Source organism: Peromyscus californicus, unplaced genomic scaffold (assembly GCF_007827085.1).
Source record: "Peromyscus californicus insignis strain IS unplaced genomic scaffold, ASM782708v3 Scaffold_20__1_contigs__length_68692818, whole genome shotgun sequence".
Taxonomy (NCBI): Eukaryota; Metazoa; Chordata; class Mammalia; order Rodentia; family Cricetidae; genus Peromyscus; species Peromyscus californicus.
The window spans coordinates 57,987,926-58,015,661 of record NW_026294503.1 but is presented as its reverse complement, the minus strand read 5'-3'; the positions used below and the strand labels follow the sequence as shown (position 1 = coordinate 58,015,661).

The 27,736-nt window shown below is 42.0% G+C and overlaps 1 protein-coding gene across 6 annotated transcripts in view; it reads left to right on the top strand.

Annotated features, from left to right (window-relative positions):
- The window catches only part of Yaf2 (YY1 associated factor 2), a 65,971-nt gene that overhangs the window by 11,500 nt on the left and 26,735 nt on the right, over positions 1 to 27,736 (top strand). For 2 of the 6 annotated variants that reach the window (XM_052748710.1, XM_052748712.1), the window contains exon 2: positions 10,795 to 10,864. The exons of 1 other annotated variant lie outside the window; for it this stretch is intronic. In XM_052748710.1, coding sequence (XP_052604670.1) covers positions 10,821 to 10,864 — 44 coding nt within the window. In that variant the 5' untranslated portion in view covers positions 10,795 to 10,820. Of the gene's footprint in view, positions 1 to 1,357; positions 1,381 to 10,733; positions 10,865 to 27,736 lie in introns of those variants that run through there. 3 more of the 6 variants (XM_052748713.1, XM_052748714.1, XM_052748711.1) reach the window with 3 other exon arrangements.

Sequence of the window (27,736 nt, the reverse complement as noted above, 5' to 3'; positions counted from 1 at the left end):
CTTGCCTGCAGCCCAATCTTATGGAGGCGGTTTCTCAATTGAGGCTCCCTCCTCTCCAGAGACTCTAGCTTGTGTCAAGTTGACATAAAACTAGTCAGCACAAATATCCTAATCAATCCTTTGAGGTGTCACTGAAGAATTACCAGCGGGCACTGCTGAAGAACACTTTACCCTACCCCCACTCCGATTCCCATACTGAAATTTGTGAGTGTGTGGTTGTGCTGGGTAATTATTCCCCGTGAATCATCAGAATGAAGTAAAATTGTTGAGATGTTTATCTGCTCTGTAGGGCAGAGATTGTTTTGTTTAGTTCAGCCCTTTCAAGCTAGGAAAGTACCTGGAGCATTGTAGATATTTAAATGTTTCCAATTAACATTCCTATAATTTTCTTGTTTCTTGTTGCCTGGTGAGTTTTCCAAAAAATTTTAAGATCATGTTTGAAAAGGTTTTAACGGATTATTTTGTCCATAAGTTTCTATTGTCTTGTAATTATTTTAAGGATAACATTGTATAGAATACCTTCATGTTTAAAAAATTATTTGAGTTATTGGTGCGAGCGTGCTCGAGTGTGCACACACCCACACTTACCCACACCCACACACTGCCCACACGGAGGTTAGAGAAGAACCTTGAGAACTGATTCTCTCTTACACTTGCTGAGCCATCCTGCAGGTTCCCCTAGCGTTTGAAGGGAGCTTTGGAAAGTTATGGCTTTTTATGATCTCATAGGCAATTTCTTGGGTCTTATTACTCAATTATTGAAAATTACGTAGTCTAGAGCGTGACAGCACACGCCTTTAATCCTCGCACCTGGGAGGCAGAGGCAGAAGGCTCTGTGTGAGTTTGAGGCCAGCCTGGTCTACATAGCATGTTCCAGGTCAGCCAGAGATACATGGAGAGACCCTGTCTCAAACAACAACAAAGTAACCGGTCCCAAACCTAACAACCAATCGAAAAGAAAATTAGGTAGTCTAAAAATGACGAGCGTTTCTTGACAACAGTAAAATGATGACATTTTATGAAATGTATTAAGTTCCTTGACTAAATTTTAAGTTCTCTGTTGAGTAGCTTCTTCAATTTAAGATATTTGTCCACTGGGGAGATGAGGATGTTTATGAAAAGCTAAAATATGGAACTGGAGAGATAGCAGCAGTTAAGAGCGCTTGGTCTTGCAGAGGACCTGGGTTCCATTCCCGGCACCCACATGGCAGTTCACAACCATCACAACTCCAGTTCCAGGGGATCTGATGTCCTTTGCTGACCTTGGTACTAAGCCCTTTTGAGGTGCAGATACGCACATGCTGGCAAAACAAACAGCCTGAGTAGTGAGTGGTGGCTTGTACTGCTCAGGGAGACAGGGCAGCAGCTTCTTGTGGCCAGGTAAGTCTTTAAACCATTCGTTCTGCAGTAGGAATTCAGTCAGAGCGTTTCTCCTCCTAATTGGTGCTTTACTGTGGTCACAGCCCTTCCCAGGTAGCTTCCATCTGCCTCTGTCTAGGCTCCGTGGCTGGGAAGGAGGAGTCACAGCATGGCACTGGAGCCAGAGCTTCACCAGGCCATCTGACTGCTGCTTGGTCTCTCCATTCTCTCTTTTTTGGTAGAGAGTCTCTAAAACCAGCTGAGACTTCACTAGTGCTCTTTCCTTCAGGGTTCGCTAGAGTGCCGTTACACTTGGTGGGGATGCAAGCTGGGGTGTCAAGCTGTCGTCATTCAAAGCTCCACTCCCCCACCCCCATTTTTGAGACAGGGTTTCTCTGTGTAGCCCTGACTATCCTAGATCTCGCTCTGTAGCCCAGGCTGGCCTCGAACTCACAGAGATCTGCCTGACTCTGCCTCCCAAGTACTTGGATTAAAGGCATACACTGCTACCATCCTGCTCATTCAAAGATTTTAAACCAAAAGTTTCATCTAAATCCTTGAATGAAACCTTTGGTTTAAAACTTATATTTCCCTTAAATTATCCCATTTAAAGCTTGTAATGAAATATGTCATTGTGATTTTTAAATAAAGTATTCACTTAACCAAATAGGTGTTGAACATCTAGTGTTTTATTTGATTCTTACAATTTCTGTTCTTATTGTTACATAAGCTGTTCTGTGATTGACAATCATCTGCTTTAAAAGATTCTGCAGACATTTGATAATACTGTTTACTTTGGAAAATTGTAGAACTATAATTTTAGGGTTGGAAGGGATCTTTCAAGAGCCTTGATTGCATGTTCATTTCCTGGGACAGGCTAGTTGTGATTGCATGATAGCCTAGGAGGGCTCAACACAGTCTTCAGAGTGAAGCTTGTCAGAGGTTTGTGGTAGGATTTTGGTGTTTAAGTTCTTAAATGAGTTCAGGCCACTGTTGTGTCCAGGCCCTTTTTGGGATTTTCAGCTACATTTGGAAGATGTAGTGTTTGTAGTATTGTCCTAAAGAACTGATTGGCAGTGTTTGGAACCTGGTAGAATGAAGTCTTCAGTGTTTCTGTTTACTTGTGTTGTGTTTGCACTTGAGGCTCCAGTCTAAGGTGGTGGTGGAGGAGGTGATGGTGGGGAGACAGGCCAGGCCAATAGCTAGTTCATTTGAGATTAAAGTATCTGGAGGTCCAGGGCCTTTTCTACCTAGCCATGGTAAAATGTAAACTTCCTAGCAAGCATCTTAAGGGATTGTTTCTTCTTGTAATTTTGCTCATACCTAGATGTAGCTGTATTTCTTGGTAACTTCTAACACAAAACATACTTCCTATAAATAGGAACCAAAGAGCAGGACATGAATGTATGCATCTGTAATACTAGCTCATGGGAAGATTGCTTTGGACCAATCACAGCCACTTAATTTAGATAAAACATGACCACTTGTTTGGGCAATGTCAGTGACTGACAGACACATAATGCTTTTGATTTTTCAAGACCGTTTCTTTGTGTAGCCTGGCTGTTGCTTTGTAGACCAGGCTGGTCTCAAACCCAGAGATCGCTTGCCTCTGCTGGGATTAAAGGCCTGTGCCTCCATGCTTGGCTCACTTAGGAAATTCTTGTCTCTTAGCAGAAGTTTTAGCAAGTCTTTGACTCAGCAGGGGAGTGTTTCCGATCTGGCCGAGGTGGAAAATGTCAAAGGCTTTTCAAAGGTCACTGGGGCTTGTGATAGCATGCATACTTGTTTTTAATTTTTACGTGTCTCCAATATAGTAATGAAAAGCAAAAATTCAGAGAACTTGAATTTTCAGAGTTCCCTGCAGTTAGCACATGGTGTTTAAGTTATAAACTCTTGTGTTCTACTCTGGGATTTGAAAGTTTTTGTTGTTGCTTTGTTTTTGCTTTTTCCTGTTGTAAGCTTTTTAAATTTGTTTTCATTTTTACCATTTTTTGACTTTTTTTAGTATCAGTTTTTCTCATTTTTAAAATGGAGATTATAAAAATACTCTCCTAGTTTTTAAATGAAAGTAATTACTGTAAAGTTCTCAGCACAGTGCCTATTCTAAAAAGTGTTAGCTAAAGCAACCAGAGATGCAAGTGCTGATACATTAGTATCCTGATTATCAAACATTTAGATTCCAGTGTGCTAAAGGACAATATTGGAACATAATAAAATCATTTCCCATACATTGCTTCAGTGATTTTTTTAACCCACCTGCCTACCTTCCTCCTTTGCTTATACCTCCTCTTCTCCTTCCTCCCACTTGTGTGTGTTTGGGGGGGGGGGGATGAGAGTAAGAATATATGAATATCTGAATAAATGAGTTTTCTGTATAGTGATGTCGATTGTCATAGAACAGAAAGTTTAACATTTTACTCTCCGCCCAGTACTCCAGTAATGCATGTGATACACAGTGTATGCTGAAGTATTAAGCAGCTAATGTGAAAGCATTGTCTGCTAAAATGATCACTGTGTTCTGGAGGATGTTGGTTTTGTTTTACTCTACTTTCCTAGACTGTTTTCTTCTTAAGGGAATCATTGGTCCAAGAGTCACATTTTGGTATAAATCTCCACCTTGCTGTTTATCTCCTAAGACATCTTGGTGTTGGGTAAAGGTGGTAAGTGGTGTAGTGTAATTAATTTAGTATGTGTTGGTCACTAGTGATTGTAGTGTTAATTGAAATTCTCACTGCCTGGCTGTGTCTTACCTAGAAACTGAAAATGCTTAACTGAACTGTTATTTATCTGATTGTGGTATCATAGCCTTAAACTGCTTTCCACTTTCTAAGGAACATTTCTTTCATTTCATTTTGAGTCACATGAGATTTTTTTATATTTTATTTCCCCCATTTTACTGGATAAAAGAACTTAATTTTTTGTGGTTTTATTTTTAAGCACTTTATGTTTTCTTTCACCGTCAACACAGTGTTTGATTCTTGTTTCATCACACGCGTTTGTTGACTCCTAGCTCCCGAGGACCATTGGGGAAGTGATTGCGGCAGTCTAGGCAGGAGTTAGTGCTGCATGAACAAAGCCAAAGCGCTGCTGGTGCAGAGGGAAGGGAATGGCTCTTACGTATATTCAGGGGAACTTACAGGACTTGGTTGTTAACTGGGTGTGGCTATAGGGCAGAAAATTGGGTTATGTGGAAGGAGGAGTCTCACATGTAGTCTGGCTTACTTATGCTATTGGATAAGTAGACTTTTCCATACAAAAAGTGTCATGAAGGTAATAGTTTACTCTGAGCTTCATTAAATCTTAGGTGCCTGGAGGAAGTCTGAACGGGTAGATCTCCAGTGCAGTTAGATATGTGGAGAAAAGCTTAGCAAAGAGAAGCTATCAATACGTATTTATTAACCATTGGCATGCATGACCGAGTAGAAGCCGAGGAAGTGGATGAGGAAGCTGTGAGAGAGTAGACTGCGTGAGCGAGAGAAGAGCCGTAGGAAGACCTTGGAGAAACGTCCGTCACTAGTCCTCTCCCTCCAGTGGGAGAAGATGAGCATTCTTGTACAGAGAAGCACAAAAGAACTGGAGGAGGGAGAACTAACGAGAAGACGCTCTGGAGGAAGTCATGTTGCAGAAGCAGGATAAAGAGCGTTTCCCCTGAAGTTTTATGTGATATGGACATATATAACATAGTGAGACCTATTTTTAAAACCATACTAATTTTGGAGGAGGGAAAAACCGATATTTTTAAATGTAGTTTTTACTTGTACTTACAGAATGTAATGTGATTAAAATCTCCCAAACTTTGGGTTGACCCTGGTGTCAAGGATTTTTTTAAAAATGGTAAAGAAGGTATGGTAACTTTGAAATGCATGGACAATTGTGTAGCTAATTGTGAGGGGAGCGTATATGGCTCGAGGAAGCTCCCCTGTCATCTTTTTTCAGGAGGGCGATTCAGCACTCTGTTGATGAGCTCACCAAATAGATGGTCACACTGTTTATAAGTGTGTCGATCTGTGAGTTCCAGCTGTATTTGAAGGACACTGTGTTTGATTCAGGTTCTGCGAGTGCTGAGTAACAGTTCCTTAGAGCATAAGCACTACAGAAAGCAGCTGAGACTTTAGATCTGAAGATGAGTGAGTTCCTGGTAAGGTCTGAAAATGCTGAAGTTTTGAAATGCTGTTGTAAGGCTGATGGCAGGTGAGGTAGCAGAGTTGGGAAGAGGGGTAAGGTATACCTTTACACTCCTGGACCTGAGCTGAAATAATCATAGATATGATATGTGATAACAAGGGACAGTATTGGGAACATAAAGATAAAGGGGAGGAAGCTTCTCTTGAGATGGCTTTTTAATTTTTTTATTTTATTTTATTTTTTTTTAGTGCTGAGTCTTGAACCCGGTCTTAAACAAAACAGGCAAATTCTCTGCAAATGAATTAAATTCTCAGTCTTCTGTGCACCTTTCCTGCATTTGTGTGTGTGTTTGTCTCTGTGTGTGGGTTTAGAGAACAACTTTCAGGAGTTGGTTTTCTTCTACTGTGTGAGTTCTTGGCATGTGATTCGTATCATCAGACTTAGCAGTAAATGGCTTAGTGAGCCCTCTCTGTGGTCTTTATGTGCACTTTTAAAGTGAGAGTGGAGTTACCTTAAACTTGAGTGGTTAGAATTGAGCCTGGTAAAATGTGAAAGAGGAATTACTACTTAAGGCTCGCTCATTGCTAATAAAGAAAGAACTACTTCCCTTTCAAAAGAAGGAAAAGGAGGTGCTCAGAACCACTCTTCAGCTGTCAAAGTAACTAGTACTTTTAACTTAAGACTATGTTGAATTATGGTAGAAAAATTTGCCACTGTTTTATAAAGTCATTTTTATACAGAAAATATGCAGTTGTATTTTATAGGTTGTTATTAATTGATTTGAGGGGGCTGGAGATATTGCTCAGTGGTTAAGAGCACTTGTTGCTCTTAGACCAGAGTTTGATTTCCAGCACCCACGTGGCACCTCACACCTATCTGTATCACAGTTCTATAACTCCAGGTTCAGGGACCAGGCACACGCTCAGTGCACTACATACATGCAGGCAAAGCACTAATGCACATCAAATAAAAATAACACAAATCATTAAAACAGGAATTGATGTGAAAAACTTTGCATGATTAAGATCTGCTCAGAATAGTTTTAATATTATGACTGTTGTTTTTCTCTTCTCTCTTGTCACAAAGCTGTGATCAAGTTGTCGGTTAGAGTTGCAGTCATTTCAGGGCCCACCACAGTTTACAGTGAGAATTGTTGTTGTTGGCAGGATTATCTGTTCAAAGGGAAGCTCATTAGGGAAACCCAGAGTGTCTGGAAGGAAAGGCAGTCGTCAGGCTAGAGCAGGAGTTCCGGGGACCGTTTGACAACACCTTGCACATGTGTTAGCTGTGAAATGTCACTCAAGAGAATGGACGTAGACTGACCTTATATTTTCACTTCAGGATTTGTTGGCAATTGCTGTTATAAGATCCTATCTTATAAATTAGGCATTGGGATATGGAAACAGCTTGCAACAGTGTTTCTGGCAACTTTTAATGCCTGAATAGCTCCCATTACTAAGGCAAATGTAATGTAATGTCTTGTAGTTATGTATTGGAGTGATGTTGATAGTGATTTATGTAGTTAAAATTCAATGTGTGTGTGTGAGACAGAGAGAGACAGAGACAGAGAGACAGAGACAGACATAGAGACAGTGCTGGCAATGGAACCCAAGGCATCACACATAATAGGCAAGTGCTCCAGCACAGAGCTGTAGCCTGCTCCCCTTACCCTCCCGAGCCTCCTACTCTGACTGCTGGACATTGACTGTAGGAGTGTGTGCATATTAGGCGAGTAGTCTACAACTGAACTACATGTGCCACCACTCAGCCCCGTTTTCTTTCCTGTACAGAGTCTTACTGTGTAGCCCAGAATGACTTTAAACTCATTGTAGCCCAAGGTGGCTCAATAATGGTGATCCTTCTGCCTCAGCTTCAAGAGTGCTGGGATTACAGGTGCAAACCAACCATGCCTGGGGCTTATGTTACTTGAGACAGTCATTTGTTTAGTCCAGATGGCCTCAAACTCAGGATCCTCCTGCCTCCGCCCCTTGATTATTGGAATTACAAATGTGCTTCACCATGGCCACCTGGCTACCACATTCTTTTTTTTTTTTTTTTGTGGGTTTGTTTTGGTTTGAGGTAGGGTCTCTCTACATAGCTGGGGCTGTCCTGGAACTCACTATGTAGCCCAGGCTGGCCTTGAACTCACAGAGATTGGTATGCCTCTGCCTCTGCCTCTGAGTGCTGAGATTAAAGGCCTGACTACTATGCCCAGCTTTAACTACCACATTCTAATCTAGGTTTTTTGTTTTTTTTTAAGTTCAGGTTGATTCTATGAGGTAACTTTTACTGATGAAATGTTTGGTTCTGTTTTGAATACTAAGGAATAACTTTTGGTTGATGCACATTATAATCACAAGAGTTCCAACAGACTAATTTTGAGTAGCGCATCCTGATCTCTAGAATTAAAAACAAAATCTGCTTGAAGGCATAGAACTCAGTGGTAAAACACTAGCCTAGTGTGTGAGATCATGGGTTCAAGTCCCATTGCCACACACACAGAAGTAATCCATTGTAGTTGAGTTTGTGGAATAACAGCAACAACAATAAAATGTGCTTTCACTCCCAATGTGCAAGTCACCCTTTTGGTTATATTAAAATATTTTGAATGTGCCTTAATTCTCTTATTTTTAAAATGTATTTAATTATATTTTAAGCTCATAAGACTTAAGTTTAAATGGAGGCAATATTTTCTTTAAATAAAAATTGGATAATATTTGATTTGGAACGATACATTCTAACTCATTCTGTTAAGGAAGAAATTTAGATAATTGCTCCTGTAGTCCAAATGAATACATGCAAACTCTGTGCTGTATACTGCCCAGTGTGACCTGAAGTTCAGGGAGAGTGCCGGTATCTAAAAATGCTGATTTAGATGGCTTTTAAAAATACTGACTGAACTGGGTGTGATGGCACACGCCTTTAATCCCAGCACTTGGGAGGCAAAGACAGGTGCATCTCTGAGTTCGAGGCCAGCCTGGTCTACAGACAGCCAGGGCTACACAGAGAAACCCTGTCTCGAAAACAAACAAAAAACCTTGGTCTTTATATTAGAAATCAAAATGGAGCTCTGCTGTCTGTGTCAGTACTAAATATATGAAGCTGGGTACTTGAAAAAGAGAAGAGGTTTGCTGAGCTCACAGTGTGGTAGACGTCCAGCCTCTGGGGAGGGCCCCGCTGTGATGGAACACACGCGGAGAGGGCACCTGGCAAGGCAGGGAAGGAGTACAGCAGGTGCAGGCTGCCCGCTTTGCCAACAGCCTGCCCCGGGAGCATCCTTTCTGAGGGACTTGCCTCTAGCAGCCTTCCTCGCTTTCTCTATCCCATGATTGTTGAAGGTTCTGCAGCACTCAGTGTCACCACACTGAAGATAGACATTTGGGGAGACACTCAGACTATATCCAAACTGGCAATGTAGATATCCCATGCCTGTGATACCCAATTTGAATGGATTAGTCATTTAAAAACGAAATCATTCATAATTATTGTACTTTAGACTTAGATTTGTAGAAAATAGATATAATTTACCCAGAGAAATGTGCATGTTAAAATAAAATGTGAATCTAGCAAAAAATCTTAGCAAGGTGCTGTCAGACTTTGATATTTGTGCCCTGTACGAAATACTTCATAACAATATTGAAATGTAAGATCTTCATGTTCCAGATTTGTTTCTGTGGAGAAATGATTTTCTATTATAATTTTACAGATGAAACAGGAGAAACCTGTACAGTTTCTTTAGTTTATTTCCATGGAAGGAAGGACAGTGAAGCCACAAGACTCCATCTAGAAGATGGACTGGTGTAGGAAGCTCAGTGGGTAGAGTGATTCCCTAGCATTCGTGAAACCCTGGGTTCCGTCTTCCAACATGGCACATACCTGTAATTCCTATAATTCCAACATTTTGGAGGTGAAGGCAGGCATATCAGAAGTTCAAGCTTAACCTGGGCTATACAAAACCTTGTTTCAAAAAGGAATTTTAGAAAGAATTGGAAGGTAGGGATGGATGGTCAGTAGTATAATGGTTAAGAGTGCTGAAGTGCATCCGTATCTAGTGCTGATGGTATAGGGCTTGAGTCCTTCACTGCTGAAGCAAGTTACAGAAGGGATGCATGCAGTTAAAGGCAGCAGGACACCCTTGCATACATTTGCGAAGGAGATAAAATTCTGCCTGGGGGGTCTCTTTGCTTTGTGTTTGCAGTTTGTCCATGGCCTTAGGTGTCCTCTTTTTCTCCCTCCCTCCCTCCCTCCCTGGAACTGAGGACTAACTCAGGGCAAGCACTTTAGCACTGAGCTAAATCCCCAACCCTAGTCTTTTTGAGGCAGGGTCTCTCACTGGCCTGGCACTTTCCACGTAAGCTGGGGTAGCTAGTCATCAAACCTCAAGAGTCCATCTGTCCCTGCCTCTCTGCCACCAGGACTCCAGTGCGTGCCACCACAAGCAGATTTTTAAATGTTGAGACAGGGTCCCACTGTATCCCTGGTGTCCTAGAACCAGGCTGGTCTAGAACTCAGAGATCCACCTGACACTGACTCCAAGTGCTGGGATTAAAGGTATGCCTCACCCTATAGCGACAGCCAGCTGTTTTACATGGATTATGTGGATTGAACTCAGATCCTTTTATTTGTAAGGCAAGCATGTTAACTACTAAGGACTTCCTTCTTCCTTTTGATTAGAATTTTTCTTTAAATGATAGACATGTTGGTACAAGTATTTAAGCCCCCTCCAAAAAAAAAAAAAAAAAAAACCACAACAACAACAAAAAAAGAAAGTAAAAAAATTGTTATTTTTCAATGACTACTTTTATGCTTGCTTATAGGTACCAGTAGTAATTTTAATCTGAAGTCTAATGATTGCCATCCACCCATGACAGCTGTGTAAATTTTAGTATAAACGCAAACATGGTGGCCTGATAATCCTAAGAAATAGCAGATTTTCATCAACTGTTTATTGTTATTCTAGCATTGCAAAATGATGGTGGTGGTTCAGTGAAATGCAAGTTTCACAGCTAGTTTTTTTGAGTTGTTAAAATAAAGCTGCCATTATAGTGGACATTTAAAAATGAAATCATTCAGATATTTGTATTTTCCTTGTATTTATGATTTGCCAAACATTCAAATACTGTTTTTGATCTGTTTTTACTTCGGTGAGTACATGTTTAGCTCTGTAGTGCATTTACATCTGTTTCTCCTGTAGCTCTACATGAGTTAATAATCTCAAATAAAATTAAATAATCTTCTTATTCTGCTAGAGAAGAAAAAACTGGATCACTTACCAGTAACTGGAGTTCTCCTATTGGGTAATCTCCACAGATCCACATTCTGTGAAGCTCTTGTGAATGCCTCGAGGACCAAGGGACCGTTGCAATCCCATCTGGGGAAGGTAAGTGAGTGCCTGCAGCATGTCTCTAGTCTCTAAGCCCACCCCAGCTTTCTTCCGTATGTATGCGTCTGTGCTGCATGCCCTCAGTTCCCGTGGATGCGCTTCACGAGGACCTCGAGATGGACAGAAGGAAGGGGTGGATCTGTGAGGGAAAAGACCCAATAGGATAGCTCAAGTTACTGGTAAGTAATCCGGTTTTCACAAACTTGAGATTTTTGTCTCTCAAATTTCTTCTCTTTAAGAGATTAATAGAAAAGAAGTTGTTTTGGATGTTATGAAAGCTATTATGGATAATATGGCAAACTATTAATAGATATATGCATAAGTATGGCAGTGGTTCCAAAGTGTTATTTATGTAACTTTCTAAAAAGTGTATGTTTTAGGTAAATAGTGTAATCTAAAGTAATATAGGAAAGCTACATATTGAATTCTTTCATGAATTCATTTTTAGTATTGCTTTTAGTGAAATACTTGAACTGTATACTTTTACACAAATAATTTGGTCAAATTGTTTGGGCACAGTCTTTCTGGACAGTAAGAATAGATTATGTTTGTTTATTTGAGATAGGTGCTCACTGTATAGATTAGACAGACTTTGATCTCACAGATACCTACCTCTCTGTGTCTCTCAGGTGCTGAGATTAAAAGTTTGTGCCCCCATGACTGACAGTAATCAATTAGCACTTACCCTTTTTTCTTTCTTAGCTTTGTATACACCAAGCAGACTCTGAACCACTGAGCTACATCTCCAGTCTGACCAGCACTTTTAAAAAAGAAGTTTTTAAACTTTATTATTTGTTGTTGAAACTGAGTCTCGGATAGACCAGGCTGGCTTCAAACTTCCTGGGTAGCTGAAGCTAACCTTGAACTCCTGATCCTTCTGCTTCCACCTTTGGAGTGTGAGGATAGCAGAGGTGTACCACCATGCCTGGCTGACCAGCACATACTAAATGACAAAGTTTTCATTGGGTCTTTTGATTTCATTCAAGGTACATCTGAAGCACGATCTTGGGAATGCTGCAGTTACCTTTCCATGTCCTTGTCTGTAATTAAGACCTCTGTCTGTCTACACACGTGCATGCACGCACGCGCACACACACACACACACACACACACCTACAGACAGACAGACAGACACACACACACGCACGCACGCGCGTGCACACACACAGACAGACAGACAGACACACACACACACACACACAGCTTTAGGGCAACTTAACAAGGATGGCCTGATAACGCGCGCACACGCGCGACACACGCACACGCTTCAACCTGAGGCATGCCAGGGAAGTCATCTACAATTATTTTTGGTCTCTTTTGTTTTGCACTATTCTCTAAGGGCATTTTTAGAGTCTGAGTAATATGTTGCATGAATTCCTATATTGTCTTATAATAAAAATCCGGAGCCAGATATTGGGGTAAATGCCGAAAGATCAGAGAGACAAAGGAGCAAGCCACTAGAGAAACTTCTCACCACTACCGAATCCTCAGGCTTAGTAGAAAACGAGATCCTATCTCCACAAATTCTCAGACTGCAAGCCTCTGAGTCCTCAGCCGAAAAGGCTCTAGTTCCTGTCTCCTTACATGCCTTTCTCCACCCAGTCATTTCACTTCCTTCCTAGTGCTGGGATTAATGGCCTGTGTGCTTCCCAAATACTGGTAGCAAAGGCATGGGATCTCAAGTGCTGGGATTAAAGGTGTGTGACTCCCAAGTACTGGGATTAAAGGTGTGTGCCACCACTGCCTGGCCTCTGTGTTTAATCTAGTGGCTGGCTCTGTCCTCTGATCCTCAGGCAAACTTTAGCTGATATACAATATATCACCACAGTAATATACTTCTATAGCTGTTTTATAAATTTTCATTTATTTCTGCGTATTTGAAGGCCTGTCCTAATTCCATTTCATTCTCTTCATGTAGTCTTAATTTCTTCAGTTGGAAACTTTGCTCATTGCTCTCATTTGGATAGTTTCAAGGTTTTGGCCAGTACTGTTCCAGTTCTCTTGGAATGACTTCCCCATTCTTCCTTCTGTACTTGAAAGCTGAAACACTTCGCCCTTCACCAGTCTGTATTGGCCAGCGTCCTCACGTTTGTCTGTCGTACATGCGGGCCTTCTCTGTCAGTCATTCCTCAACAGTTAATATACCTTGACGTTTAGAGACCTGCTCTCTCACTGGGTCTTGGGGCACATGGATTAGGTTAGGATGACCAGCATGCCTCAGGGATCTTCCAGTCTCTCTGTCTTCCCAGTAGTAGGCTGACAAGTGTGAGCCTTTCTGCCCGGCTTTTTGTGTGGGTGTCAGGGATCGAACTCCAGGCCTCATGCTTTCGCGGCAAGCACTTTATCAGCTGAGCTCTCCCCCCAGTCCCTGATAGCATCTAGTTTACCTGTGTTTTCTCTGTGGAAACTGCAGAGTGGAAATTTGGTCATACTGTCTTTAATTCTTGGAATGTGTTTAGTGAAGGACCAGGAGCACATAGTAGACACTCCAATCAATAGCTGATGTTAGACTGTAGATTGAGCTGAATCATTTCTGTGGTTGCAGTTACCTGTATCACACTGTTTAGCCCTTACATGTTAACTCTTGGCTGTTGATTATTATGTGTTTGTGTAGCCTGAGCTGACCTTGAAACCACAAAGTTCCTGCTTCTGCTTCCTAAATGCTAGGATTACAGCTGGGCTGCCACGTGCAACACCTTTTTAAATACTTACAGCTTTGTTGAGTGCTTTTTGAGGTCAAGGGTAAGATTTTACCATCATCTCATGTGATTCCTAAAACAGTAACTGATACAGAAATACCCACTGCAAAAATGAGTTTTCTACATAAATGTATTGTGGCGGACCAGTCCCCACACTTATTTACTCTAAGAGCTCTTGAGGATTGAGGGATAAGAAACATAGTTAGAAATAGAGAGTGGAGAGAAAACACAGGATATCCTCGAGTGGGCCTGGATCCTTGTCCACCGGCCCAGAACTTTATTCCAAAGGTCTGTTTATAACAATGCCAAGGGGTGGAGCAAAAGACCTCCCCCTTGCTAGTTACAGTCACCTGGCACCAGGCCCATGGTCTAATCAACCTCTTATGCAGTCCTGCTGGGTACAGCCACAGTATATGAATGTATTTACCAGTTTTTTTTGTGTATGAAATGTTTGTTTATTGGCCGTATAAGTCCTGTGTGAAATATATCTTTCTCTGGAAAACACTTTTTTTTTTTTCTTTAAAAACTGGTACACTGAAATTCTGTCCAGTATAATATTAACTTCTATGGCACATTAAAAAAAGAGAATGTGGGCCGGGCAGTGGTGGCACATACCTTTAATCCTAGCACTTGGGAGGCAGAGGTAGGTGGATCTCTGAGTTTAAGGCCAGCCTGGTGTACAAAGCGAGTTCCAGGACAGCTAGGACTGTTACACAGAGAAACCCTATCTTGAAAACCAAAACACACACACACAGAAAGAAAAGGAAGGAAGGAAGGAAGGAAGGAAGGAAGGAAGGAAGGAAGGAAGGAAGGAAAGGAAGGAAGGAAGGAAGGATAGATGAATGAGTGAATGAATGAATGAATGTGGCTTCCTGTCATGGCATCGTTGAATAGCAGTAGGCCATGATTCTGCGCTACTTCATGGCTGGGTCTCAACAAGACCACAAAGGTGATGATGAGCATTAGCAAGTTGAGGCCCAGATAGCATGCATGATGGACACCTCATCAAACAGACTAAATTCGTGTGGGCCATGATTCTGGAATATGAGAAGCCTCTATGAGGTGCTCACCAAGGAGCTACTAAAGATGTCCAAGGATACGTGAGCACACAAGTCGGATGGACATACACTGGTGCCCTGAGGAAGCAGGAGGAGCTGAGGAACTGCTGGCAGCCAAGAGGAAAGATGCTGCTATGAAGGACTTTGTCCCCTCCCTCAAAACAGTTATGCTACAAAAGAGAGGGGGAGAGGGGCCAGGCATGGTGGCACACCTTTAACCCCAGCACTGTGGAGGAAGAGGCAGGTGGATCTTTGAGTTTGAGGCCAGCCTGGTCTACATGGCAATTTCCAGGCTAGCTAGGGCTATACAATGAGATCCTGTTTCAAAATAAGAAAAACAGAATGTGTAATTTTGAGAATATTTATTATAATACTTTCACTGTAAGACTGAACTAAGTTACAGAGGCAGTATACTTCATTTCTGAGGTTTACATGTCTTAGAGGAGTATTGCTTGATTTGCTGAAATGCTTACTTTTTAAGAATACCAGTTCAATTAAGAAGTAAATGAAGGCCGGAGAGATGGCTCAGCGGTTAAGAGCACTAGCTGTTCTTCCAGAGGTCCTGAGTTCAACTCAGCAACCACATGGTGGCTCACAACCATCTGTAATAAGATCTAGTGCCTTCTTCTGGCATGCAGACAGAACACCATATACATAATAAATAAGTTTTAAAAAAAAGTAAATGAAATTTCATTTTGAGGACACTAAAGGATGAAATGTTCTTTGGCAGATTTGAGTGTCTCCTTTAAATGATCATGAGAGAAGCAGTTCAGATTCAATTATTAGACGAGACAAGATGAAGAACAGTTAGTCAGATGACCTGATTATGATTTTGAATTTGTTGCAACACATCTGTGTAAAATCCTGTTGAATCTCAGTGTGACATGGTAAAAGCGTAGTGGTTATACCGACAGTGTCTTTCTTATAAGATATGTCAAAATATTTGAATGTGAGGCATTTTGAGTTCAGGGATAGGTTCAGAAAAAAGCAGATACTGGGTAGGATATATGGAAGGGCCAGGGAGGGGCCGGAAGAGCAGAGAAAGAACAGGTGTTAATTTGAATCCCGATTTAAACAGTGGGAAGTTCACTTTACTTTCAACATGTGTCTGGCTTTGAAATTAAAAAGAAACTTGAGAAGAAATTTTTTTTTTTTTTTTCCGAGACAGGGTTTCTCTGTGTAGCTTTGCGCCTTTCCTGGAACTCACTTGGTAGCCCAGGCTGGCCTCGAACTCACAGAGATCCGCCGGCCTCTGCCTCCCGAGTGCTGGGATTAAAGGCGTGCGCCACCACCGCCCGGCTGAGAAGAAAATATTTTAATAAGAATCTTATTATGCTACAAGCTTCTCTAATCTTGAAATGGGATAATAGAACATATTCTCTGCATGCCTTGATGCAGGCACACACAGTGAGACATGTGGCTAGAAAGCCAGGGAGCCGCTTAACAAGTGACACTTTTGTTGCTGTTAAGAAGAGCATTATAATGGAGATCTTTTCAAAGGACGTTTTCACTTCAGCGTTTATTAAAATACACCAACTCATTTTTTTTGAAGTTAACATTGTAGCATATGTTATGTAAGAAACAATTAATACAATCAGCATGTAAAGAATTGGAATCTTGAGACTGATGACAGGAGTATAAAATACCTACATAAATAAGCAAGTTAGACACAAATGAAGAGAGAAATTGTACATTTCAGCTCTCCAAACAGCATGGGGAGGTAGAGGTAAAATGTGCCAAAGGAAAGCTAAGGTACTGTGGAGGGAAGAGACACTCCAACTCGTACCTCATGGACTCTATGAAGAAAGAGTGGAAATGATAGAAAGGCAGTGTTGAAAATTTGCTGAAAATTTCAAGAAGTAAAAAGAATAGTGTGGGAAGTTGAGTCAGGATGATAGTGTGAATCTCAAGATTTTTAGACCAACGTGGGCAACATAGAGTGAAAAAAGAAAAAAATGTGGAAAGTATAAAATACTTGTGAAATGATATACCAGATCCATATCAAAACTTGAAGACTGCAAGAAAAATAGTATTTGGAGGTAAAGTTATACCTGTAAATACATGAATTAAAATATTGAAAATAAACAAGATAGCTATTCAACTAAAAAAAACCAACAAAATCTCATACAATAAAAAGGAAGGAGAGGAAGTAATAGGAGAATAGTTTGATGAAGTAGGGGATTTTCAGCAAGAATAAAAACAGCCTCATGATCCGTCAGATTCTGGAAATAGTCAAGAAACACCGATAAGACACTACTAGTAAGGTTTAAAAAGAATATCACTACACGTGTAACGGACTTTATGTATAAGAAATTGCTACTAAATTACATGTATATACATTTTTATTTAATCTTAATCTATTTTTTTTTTCACCATGTGGACCAGGCTAGTCTCAGACTCACAGAACTCTACCTGACACACACCTGGCTTTTTTTATTTTTTAATTTGGTGTATATGCGCCAGGTGGTGGTGGTGCATACCTTTAATCCCAGCACTCGGGAGGCAGAGGCAGGCGGATCTCTGTGAGTTCGAGGCCAGCCTGGACTACAGAGTGAGTTCCAGGAAAGGTGCAAAACTACACAGAGAAACCCTGTCTTGGGGGGGGGGGGGGAGAAATTGTGTGTATGGATATTTCCCATGCATGCCTGCATGCATGTTTGTGGAACATGTGTGAACAGTGCCTTTGTAGGCCAGAAGAGTTCATAGGATCCCACAGAACTGGTTACAGATGCTTGTCAGTTGCTGTGTGTGTGCGGGGAATTGGACCCGAGTTTTCTGAAAAAGCAGTCAGTGCTTTTAACAACTGAGCCATCTCTGAAGCCCTTAATTTTTTTGATTTAAGTTTTGAAGATCAACATTCAAAGCAATGAGTTTTATTTTTGCATTTTCATACCTGTGTATCGTTATTTATTTGGTTTTTAGAGACTGGGTCTCCTCGATAGCCCAGACGCTGGTGTGGAACTTGTTGTATAGCCGAGGCTGGCCCCTCAAATTTGCAGCAGTCTTTCTGCTGGAGCCCTCTGAATGCCGAGGTTGTTAGTTTTTTTGTTTCTCGTTTTGGTTTTATTCAGTAAGTCCTCGGGAAGAGAAGAGTCACCATATTCCAAGATGGTTAGAAAACAGGAAAGTGCGTGCCCGGGGATGGCAGAAATCAACTAAGAAATAGCATTTCAGTGGGGGGTGCACAGCCCGTGGGAGCCTAGGCCTTTAAAGTTGATGAAGGGAGAAAGGCCAGGACAAGAGCAGACAGGTACTTCCTGTCCCTCCTGCTCTCACAGATTCAAGGTTCTCTCAGCTTTCATTTCCAGCAGTACACATGGAGTTACATTCATCTGTCTCTAGTCAAAAAGTCATGTGGGCACTTTGACGTAAGTTTCTTGAATTTGCATAAAAGTTCCTGAATGACTTGAATTTGCATTTCCTTTCCTGCTCTCCAGAGCCTACTTTCTATGTGGAAGGCCCCCAATTCTTAACTCTGTAAGGATTACAGATGGATAGGCTGTACCCACTCAAACACAGCAGTGCCATGGTTGGCAAGAGGTACATAAGAAAGGGTCTTAGCTGCAAGTGGTGGCAACCCCTGCAGTCTCTTCGGAGGTAGAAGGTCACCCTTCCCTGAATGGGAAGTTTGAAGCTATCCTGGGTTGACCCTGTCTCAAACAACAATAACAAACAAGCAAAAATGAAGGTCTTGCTAGGCATGGTAACTCATCCCTGTAATTCTGAGTGCTTCCTTTATAGACATGGGCCACTACACCCAGACTGTGCATACATTTTAAATTGAAGGTGAATTCATCTTGAAGGACAAGTCTTTACAAAGTAGACTTTACACTGAAAAAGACAAAGAAATTGAAAACCTTTCAATCAGTAGAAGCTGTCGTGCATTTCCCCAAGAGAAAGGTTTGAAAACAAGATACCTTTTACATACGACACTGTTTGACAAGTTAAATTGGTCAGCCCCGTGGGTTTTAGTGTCTTTAAGCCATTTTGTCATGATGTCATTTCCATAAGCCTACAGCCAGAAGGCCAGTCTGCTTTCTGTTTGTAGATAGGCTCGCCTTGTCTAGACAGTTCGCGCAGTCTCACACTACTTGTTGGCTCTTCCTAACATATGGACCATCTATGTTGTACATGTCAGTACACATGACTCCTTTTTCTTGTTGTGGGGAAAGGTCTTACTGTGTTTTAGTAGGCTAGCCTGGAGCCTGCAGCCATCCTGCCTCAGCCTTTTGAATCATGGACTCAAGCTTATACCTGGCCATTTTGGTTACTTTTTTCCCCCACCAAATAATACTATCAGATTGACAGATACTTGGATTGTTTTTACTTCATGCCTATTGTAAATAGTCGTGCTAGGAACGGCCATTTTGGTTACTTTTTTTCCCCCCACCAAATAATACTATCAGATTGACAGATACTTGGATTGTTTTTACTTCATGCCTATTGTAAATAGTCGTGCTAGGAACATTGTATGCAGTTTTGTTTGAGGGGGTTATGTAATATGTGTGTGTGTGTGTGTGTGTGTGTGTGTGTGTGTGTGTGTGTGTGTGTGTGAGAGAGAGAGAGAGAGAGAGAGTGAGTCAGTCAGTCTCATGTTGCCCAGACTAGTCTGCAACTCCTTACCCTCCTGCCCCCACCTCCTTAGCACTGAAATCCCAGGCATGTGTTACCACACCTGGCTTTGGGGTTTTATTCTGTTAGTGTTACTGGAGATCAAACCTAGGACCTTGTGTTTGCTAAGTAAGCACTCTATCAGGGAGTGACATCTCAGACCTTGTATGTTAGCTTTTGAATGTTTACATGGAATGGAATTTCTAGACTGCATTAAGAGCTCCAGCTTTAACCTTTTGTGGAGCTGCTTAGCTGTTTTCCAAAGCAGCAACTCCATTCTGCTCCCTACCAATAATGTGTGAGAGCTAGTTTGTGTGAAGTAGTACTGGAAAGAATGGGGTTGTTGTTGTTGTTTAGCAAAGCAGAGTTGGAATTTATTATACATTTCAAACATACATTTTACAAATGTTAATAGAGAGGGGTGCTGAGGAAGAAAGTGAGACACAGTGGAAGCATGGGCCTCCTGAGAAGGAGTGTGTGTGCCTTGTTGGCTTTACCCTGGTCACATGTTATTCTGGTGGGCTCTGAAGCTCTTATCTTTAAAGGAAACCAAAAGGAGGTTCCCTAGTAGGATTACTGTTGATAGGTTAAATAGTAGATGACAGGGTACTGTATTTATGCCATTTCCGTCCTCCCTTTCCTCTCTCCAATCTCTCCCGTGTCCTCCCAACTCCCCTGAAATTCATGGCCTTCTAGTCTCTAATTATTGTTCGTACCCACACATGCACAGGCACACACACACACACACACACACACACACACACACACACACACACACACATTTATAAATTCAACCTTGCTGAGTCTCTTTATTATTGCTCATATGCACATGTGTTTAGGGATGACCACTCGGGATGAAGTCACATGTTAGAAGGCTTTTCAGTGGAGAATGCTAAATTTCCCTCTTTCAGCAGCCATCAATTGCTTATAGCTCTTTATATGGGGGTCAGGCCTCGTGAGATTTCCCCATCCACGTTGGAGTGTCAGCTGGTGGTATCATTTTTCAGGTCTTGTTTAGGTCACTATATTGTTTATATATATATTTTGTGGGTACAGCTTCCGTGTCATAGAAGGTGCTGTTTTCAGCAGGCATTCTGGTTCTTTGGCTCTAGAACCTCTTTGCCCCACTTTCCATTATGATCCATGAGCCTTAGCTATATGTTGGAGACTTGTCATGGGGCTCCACCCACTGTCAGTCACTCTGGCGTTTGATCAGCTGTGGCTTTCTGCAATGCTCTTCATCTGTGCACAGAGAAGCCGCTTTGATGAGGATGAGGTGAGGGCTACACTTCTCTGCAGGGGCAAGGATTAGTGTTTAGAATGCAGTTAGCAATTACATTGGTTTAGGAAAGTAGTACCTCATAGGGAGTGGGCTGGGTTTACCCAGGCATTAATAGGTTTTTGTTTGTTTTGGTTGTTGTTGTTGTTTGTTTTAAACAGAATCTCACTGTGTAACTCTGACTGGCCTGGAATTTGCTGTGTAGACCAGACTGGTCTCAAAGTCACAGCGACCTGGCTGCCTCCTGGATGCTGCGATTAAAGGCAGGTGCCACCATGCCTGGCCCAGAAAGCGTGGTTTTGATACAGGTGTCTGTACTGTGTCCTGGAGTTCATCTAGGTCACTCTCATTGGCAGGTCTTTCTATAGTTCGGGTAGGTTTGGAGAGAAGATCCTGTCTTGATCTTTTATATTGTTGGTGATTTTGAAGTTAGATCTGGGCTTACCTGAGTGTGATATGGACAGAGCAGGTTGGGACCGAGAGAGGATGTGCAGACAGGTTGGGTCTGGAGCTGGAGATGGCTTGGGTGGAATGAAGTCAGGTAGACTGAGGGGACTGGGCTGGGGTACAGGATATGATACAGCCTGTGCTTCATGGTCCATGCCTTGGGTATGGGGTAGATCTGCCTGGGTGGAAAGGTTGGATGTGGTGTGGGAGAGTCCTGTGGTTTGGGGGATAGTTAGGGAGGATCCTGCCCTAAGCCTTGAATTCCTTTTTGGTGTAGGCAAAGAAGTCTAGACTAGACTAGACTAGTGCAGTGCTTGTGGGGACCCAGTCTAGATCTGATGGGTTGCTTAAAAGTAGTGGGCAGGGAAGTCAGGAGAACTTACCTGGTTAGACCTTGGAGGAAAGTGTAGGAAGTCTGGTTCCAAGTGGGGTGGTTGGAAGCTGAGCAGAAGGGACCTGTGGGATGTTGCTTGGCTGTGGTTCAGACAAGGGGTAGTTGGACTGAGCACCAGATATGGGATCCAGGCTTTACCCTGGAGGAGGACATGGGAAGACAATGGGTCATAAGCATAATTTCAGATACCTTTAAAGAACAAAACCCAGTTTTGTACAGACTGATCCAGAGAACAGAGGGAAGCAGCCTTTGCTTAATAAGATGAATGTTACCCTGAAACCTAGGCTAAAAAGAGCACGCAAAGGGAAATAAATTATGTCCAAACTCACTTGTGGACAGACATGAAATTTTTAAATGTAATAAGAATGTAAGGATTGTTTAACATTTGAAAATTACTTATGTAACTTTTAAGAAAACAAAAATTCTAAGTTTAGTAAAAGCATATTATAAAGATTGAATACTCTTTCATATTAGATGTTAATATATACAAGTTACTTCAGAGAACTGGTTGGGCAGTGTGACCCTAGCTATTAATACTGTGACTAGACTGCAGTTCCCTGCAGGAGCCCATTGTCACTTCATAGTATGTTTTCCTGAGGGGACATAAAATTGGTGATACAGGAAAGTGAATATGTATTTCAAAGTTTAAAAAGATAACCGTTACAAACTAAAGAAGTGACCCTTTTTTAATCAGTAAAGAGTGCTTTTCAGAGTCAAAGAACAGGCATCATGAGTTCTAGTGGAACCTAAACTCGCTCCTTCTAGAGTGGGACGTCTAACAAACGTGTAGTGGAGGAACGGGAAGGTCCGAGCACAGCTGAGGGGAGGGAAGCCTTCTCTCACTTGGGCACGGGTGCCAGGCCTTCGCCCCGGGCAGTCTTGCTGGCACTCTAGAGCAGTGGGCTCAACCTGTGGGGTCTCAACCCTTTTGGGGGTTAAATGACCCTTTGATAGTCACCTCAGACTATAGGAGAACACAGATTTATGTGCAGTATGACTTGTAAACATAAATTGCAGTTATGAAGTAGCAGTGAAAATAACGTTACAGTTGGGGGTCACGACAACATGAAGGACTGCATAGTAAAGGGTTGCAGCGTTAGGAAGGTGAGGACCACTGCTCGAAAATTTTCAAAGAAATGAACATGTTGTTTATATCAATAAGAGAATTCATTGCTCCTAGATAGAAGGCCCACATTTAAACCAGCAACATCCATCTAGAAAATAGAACTATCTTCATTATAGAAAGTTTTATCAAGCTCCCCAAATTTCATTGAAGAATATAAAATTAGACAGGAATAAAAGAATATATTATTTCTATAGATAGGAACTTTATTTAAAGTTTATATGAAAACAATTTTACTGAAATTACTTCTGAATTATGTATCTGTAGCTTTAGATAGTAATCATGGGTTTTTTTTTCTAGTGCCGTTCGTAAAATGACCTTTATGTAAAAAACGTATGGCACAAAAATGATCATGACAGTTCTGGAAACAAGGTGGGACTCGGTGTTAAGCCGAACCTGGTGGTCCACTATAGTCCCAGCACCTTAGGGGGTGCAAGAATATTCTCGGGAATACTGGAGATGGTGTCTCAAAATCAAAATTGTGGCTTTGCCGGGCGGTGGTGGCGCACGCCTTTAATCCCAGCACTCGGGAGGCAGAGCCAGGCGGATCTCTGTGAGTTCGAGGCCAGCCTGGGCTACCAAGTGAGTTCCAGGAAAGGCGCAAAGCTACACAGAGAAACCCTGTCTCGAAAAAAACCAAAAAAAAAAAAAAAAAAAAAAAATTGTGGCTTTTAAGCTGAACTGCTACAGAGCAATAAAAATAAATAATGCAACAAATGATGGATGTTTTAGACAATGTTGAATAAAAGCATAAATTATCCAATTTCATTTATAGGAAGTTCATGGATGGTATGAATGATAAGATTTTCTAACAATTCCTATCTTGGAAACATGGTACTGTTTTTTTTTTGTTTTTTTGGGTTTTTTTTTTTTGTTTTTTCCGGAGCTGAGGACCGAACCCAGGGCCTTGCGCTTGCTAGGCAAACACTCTACCACTGAGCTAAATCCCCAACTCCTGGAAACATGGTACTGATGAGGAAAGATCACCAGGGAATGTTATGGTGTATGAGAAATGTCAATATCCTGGTCTGAAGTAAGTCATATAGGGTGTGTGTGTGTTTAAAAATCAAGCTGTACAGTATGTACTTTATGTAAGCTATGCCCCAATTAAAATAATTACAATATTTGAAATAGTTAACATTTATAGAGAAAAAATCAAAATAGAGGGCAGAAATGGTTTCATTAATATTAAGAAGTTGACAAATGACAGAAATGGTATTTCCTGCTAATGAGAAAAGAAAAAAAATAGACTATTAAATTATCTTTACATATGGAGGGAAACCAGGTCTGTGCTTCAGACTACATAAAAATAGATTCCAGTTGAAGTCAGTAACAGTCACCAAAAACTCCTTTTTTTCTTTCTTCTTTCTGTGTTGCCCTTACTGTCCTGGGACTTGCTTCATGGAACAGGCTGGGCTCAAACTCAGAGAGCTGCCTGCCTCTGCCTCCTGAGTGCTGGGATTAAAGGGGTGTGCCCCCACCGCCTGGCTTTCTTATTTTAGTTTGAAACGGTATCCTACTAGATTTCAGGCTGCTATGGACTTGCCTGTAGCCCTGGCTGACCCTCATCCTCCTGGTTTATCTTCTTGAATACTGGGTTTAAACACTGTGTGTATGTGTGCAGGCATGTGTGTACACGTGCCAGAGGTTAACATGGGGAAGCTGCTTTGATCACTCTTCACCTCAGCTTTTGAGAGTTTCTTAACTGATCTGGAAGCTCACTGATTCTGTGAGGCTGGCTGGCTGTTGAGCTCCCTGTCTCCCCACGCTCTAACTCTGGGGAGACAGCTGCACTTGGATATGCCCAACCTTTGGAATCCTGTGGAGGCCCACAGAGGTTTCCTAGTGAGATCTGAGCTTGCTTTACCCAGCAGAGCTGCATTAGAGGATTGCTTGACCATGTGTGTGGTTACCAGGTGATTGGAAGGGTCTGCACTTGGCTGTGCTAGGGGGAGGTCTTTTGCTTTACCCCTTGGCATTCCTATAAAAAGCCCTTTAGAAGAGCCAGATGGGGGCCGGTGGATAATGATCCAGGCCCTCCTGAGGCTATTTTGTGTTTCTATCTGTTTCTCTCCCCTCTATCTTTCTGTCTAAATAAATATTTCTCACTCTTCCTTCCTCAAAAGTACCCTGGGGAAAAAATGGGAGCAGGCATCCCACAGAGAAATGGAAAGGCCTCCCACAGACTCCAAACTCAGGTCTCCATGGCTAGCACTTTACCAGTTGAACTATCTCCCCAGCCCCCCACCCCAGACATTGTTAAAAAGGGGCATATAACAAAGAATATGTTATTTTGAGATATGGTAAGTCTACTTTAACAAGTCAAAACAAGAAGGAACCATTCAGGATAAGTGATTTTGCTCCCCTAGTGTGTCATTTTAAAGGAGCTTTGTTTAGTTCACAGGGGGTTTGGAGGTTGAATGTATGTGATCAGGTGGCCTCATCTGTTCTTTTGGTGAGGGCTTCATGTCAGGTAGCGCAGTAATGGTAGGGACATGAACAGAAGCCATTATGTGGCAAGATCAAAAACCAGGGTAGGAAAGACTGGCCCTGACTGGCCTTGGTCTCTTTTTAAACCCACCTCTCTCGTGTGTGTGTGTGTGTGTGTGTGTGTGTGTGTGTGTGTGTGTGTGTGTGTGTTCGCACGCGCGCGCCTGCCTATATAGATTCACGTATGTGCAGGTACTTGTGGGAGTTTGGAGGTCTGACATTACTTGCTGATGTTTTTCCACAGGAGCTGCCTACTTCGTATCTTTGAGGAGCCAGGTCTTCTTAGGACATGGGGGTTTGCTGGCTAGACTAGGTTAGCTGGCCAGTGAGCCATAGGATCTGCCTATCTCTTCAGTGCTGGGATTGCAAGTGTAAATGCCACACCAGGCTTTTTATGTCAGTGTCAGGGTTTGAATGCAGAGCCTCATGCTTGTGTAGTAAATAATTTACTGAGTTAATTTCTCAGTTACTAACACTCATTCGTTCGAGAACGAAGTCTCCCTGAGTGATCAACATTAATCTCTGTAGAGGGTGGTGGCTCAGATGACCTAATCATCTTCCACTCTGCCCCACTTAGTGTTTCTAACCCCTCCTAAGGTGACGACATTGTAGACTGAGTTTCTAACACAGGAACCTTGGGATACACTATCTTTTGTTTGAGATGGCCTCATGTATCTCATGCATTCACACAGACCTTAACCTTTTTTTTCTTTTTTAATTAAAAAAATTTTTTTGAGACAAGGTCTCGTGTAGCCCTGGCTGAGCTCTGTGTTGGCCAGGCTGGTGTAACTCACATTCATCTGCTTACCTCTACGTCATGAGTGCTGAGATCAAAGGTGTGTGCCGGCAGGCCTAGTTGGCCTCATTTTCTATGCAGTTGAAGATGACTCTGCAGTTTTGATCCTCCAGCCTGCACTTCTCAAGTGCTGGCGTGACCATCAGCTTCTGCTGACATTCTGAAGCCATATCAAAACGACACTAACACACCTTAACATTCTTACAGCTGGCAGACAGGGAGTTGAGATTCAGAACTGAGACTCCAGGGTTCACTCTGCCCCATTGCCCTTCAGTGCTTAGCAAGTGGAGAAGGCTATTAATGCAGGAAAATGGGAGTTGCAGAATGAAATATACACTGGTGTGATTTACCACAGCAAACGTATGGTAATGATCACCTCTGGATGGATCTGAGAAGTGAGGGAGATCTGGCAATAGGGTAGAAAGGGAAACTAGCTTTGTAGACAGCGTGGTTTCCCCTCTAAAAATTTAGTTTATTTTTGAGAAAGAAACACAACAAAGATTGCGCTTTATAGTTCTAATTTTCATTTATCCTCAATATTGGTCTATGGTAGAAAAATAAAACAACACCCTGGTGTGTCGTTGTAGATTAGCCTAGTTCTGAGGGAGCATCAGGTAGGCACTCAAAGCTCCAGAAAAGAACTGAGTCGGTCCAGCCTCTCTTTAAATGCTTGTGCATTTTATAGAGAGGAAGATGACACAGGGGATTCACTTTCTTTGTCAGATGTAGATCTACCTTTTCCCCTCCTGTTTCTCAGTCCCTGCCTCTTTTCTTGCAAATACAAACTATAGCAGCAACTCACTCATGCCTCTGTAGAGTGGTAGTGGTAGATGTCAGGATTTGAGGTTTGGGAAACAGGCAATAACATATCGATAGTGATTTCACTTTCTAGTCTTTTACAAAACACCAAAGAATAAGTTCTGTAGTGACCAGAGATTGTACTTGATTTGCCATTGTGTCTCCAAAAACTATCACATATTTTTAATTTGTAGGATAGAGTCTCACTGTGTAGTCCAGGCTTGCGTCAGACTCTGGGTGCAGTCTAGACTAACCTCAAATATGGGGTCCCCCTGTCTCATCACCTTGAGCACATTGATGACAAATGTGTGCTACCGAAATGAGCTGCAGCCTAGTGTCTTGCGCTTTTAGAGCCTTAGATATTTGCATGAATACTGATACAATTTCATACGTCACTCTGAAATTAACTATCACCTCTGGCCAAAGTTCTCCTTAAGCTCTTTGGGACATTTCCTGTGGTTTCCTTTCTTCTCTGATGGCAGAGTCTAAGGTAGTTTTACATAAACTCTTGACTTGTTTTGTGTCAAAACACTGACAAGTCATGTTTTAATCTATAAGAATCTCTGGTTCTCAAAAATTCATCTTAGTTTTACTTTTCCAAGTTGGATTTATTTGTTTATTTATTTATCGTAGTTCAGCTTTGGAGACAAGGTCTCCCTACACAGCTCTGACTGTCCTGGTACAAATCCACCTGTCTTGAGTGTGTGCAGGGAGCCAGCAGTTCACTTGGAGTGCCTTCCTCTACCACTCTCCACCCTGGTTTGTCAAGGATCTCACTGAACCAGCTCATTCGGCTAGCTGGCCAGCAAGAGCCAGGGGTCGTGTCCGCCTTCCAGGTGCTGGGTTACTGGTGTGCACCTCTACCCCAGGCTTTTTACAGTAGGTTCTGGGGATCAAAGTCAGGTCCTCATGCTCACCTGGCAGGCACTTTACTGACTGCACCATCTCTCCAGGTCTGTTATTGTTGTTACTGTTAGTAGTTTTTTTTTAAGAATTGTAAATTTTTCGGGAGGCAGAGGCAGGAGGATCTCTGTGAGTGTGAGGCCGGCCTGGACTATAGAGCAAGTTCCAGGAAAGGCGCAAAGCTACACAGAGAAACCCTCTCTCCAAAAACCAAAAAAAAAAAAAAAAAAAGAATTGTAAATTTTAATTAAAAAGTTATCTTCATGACACA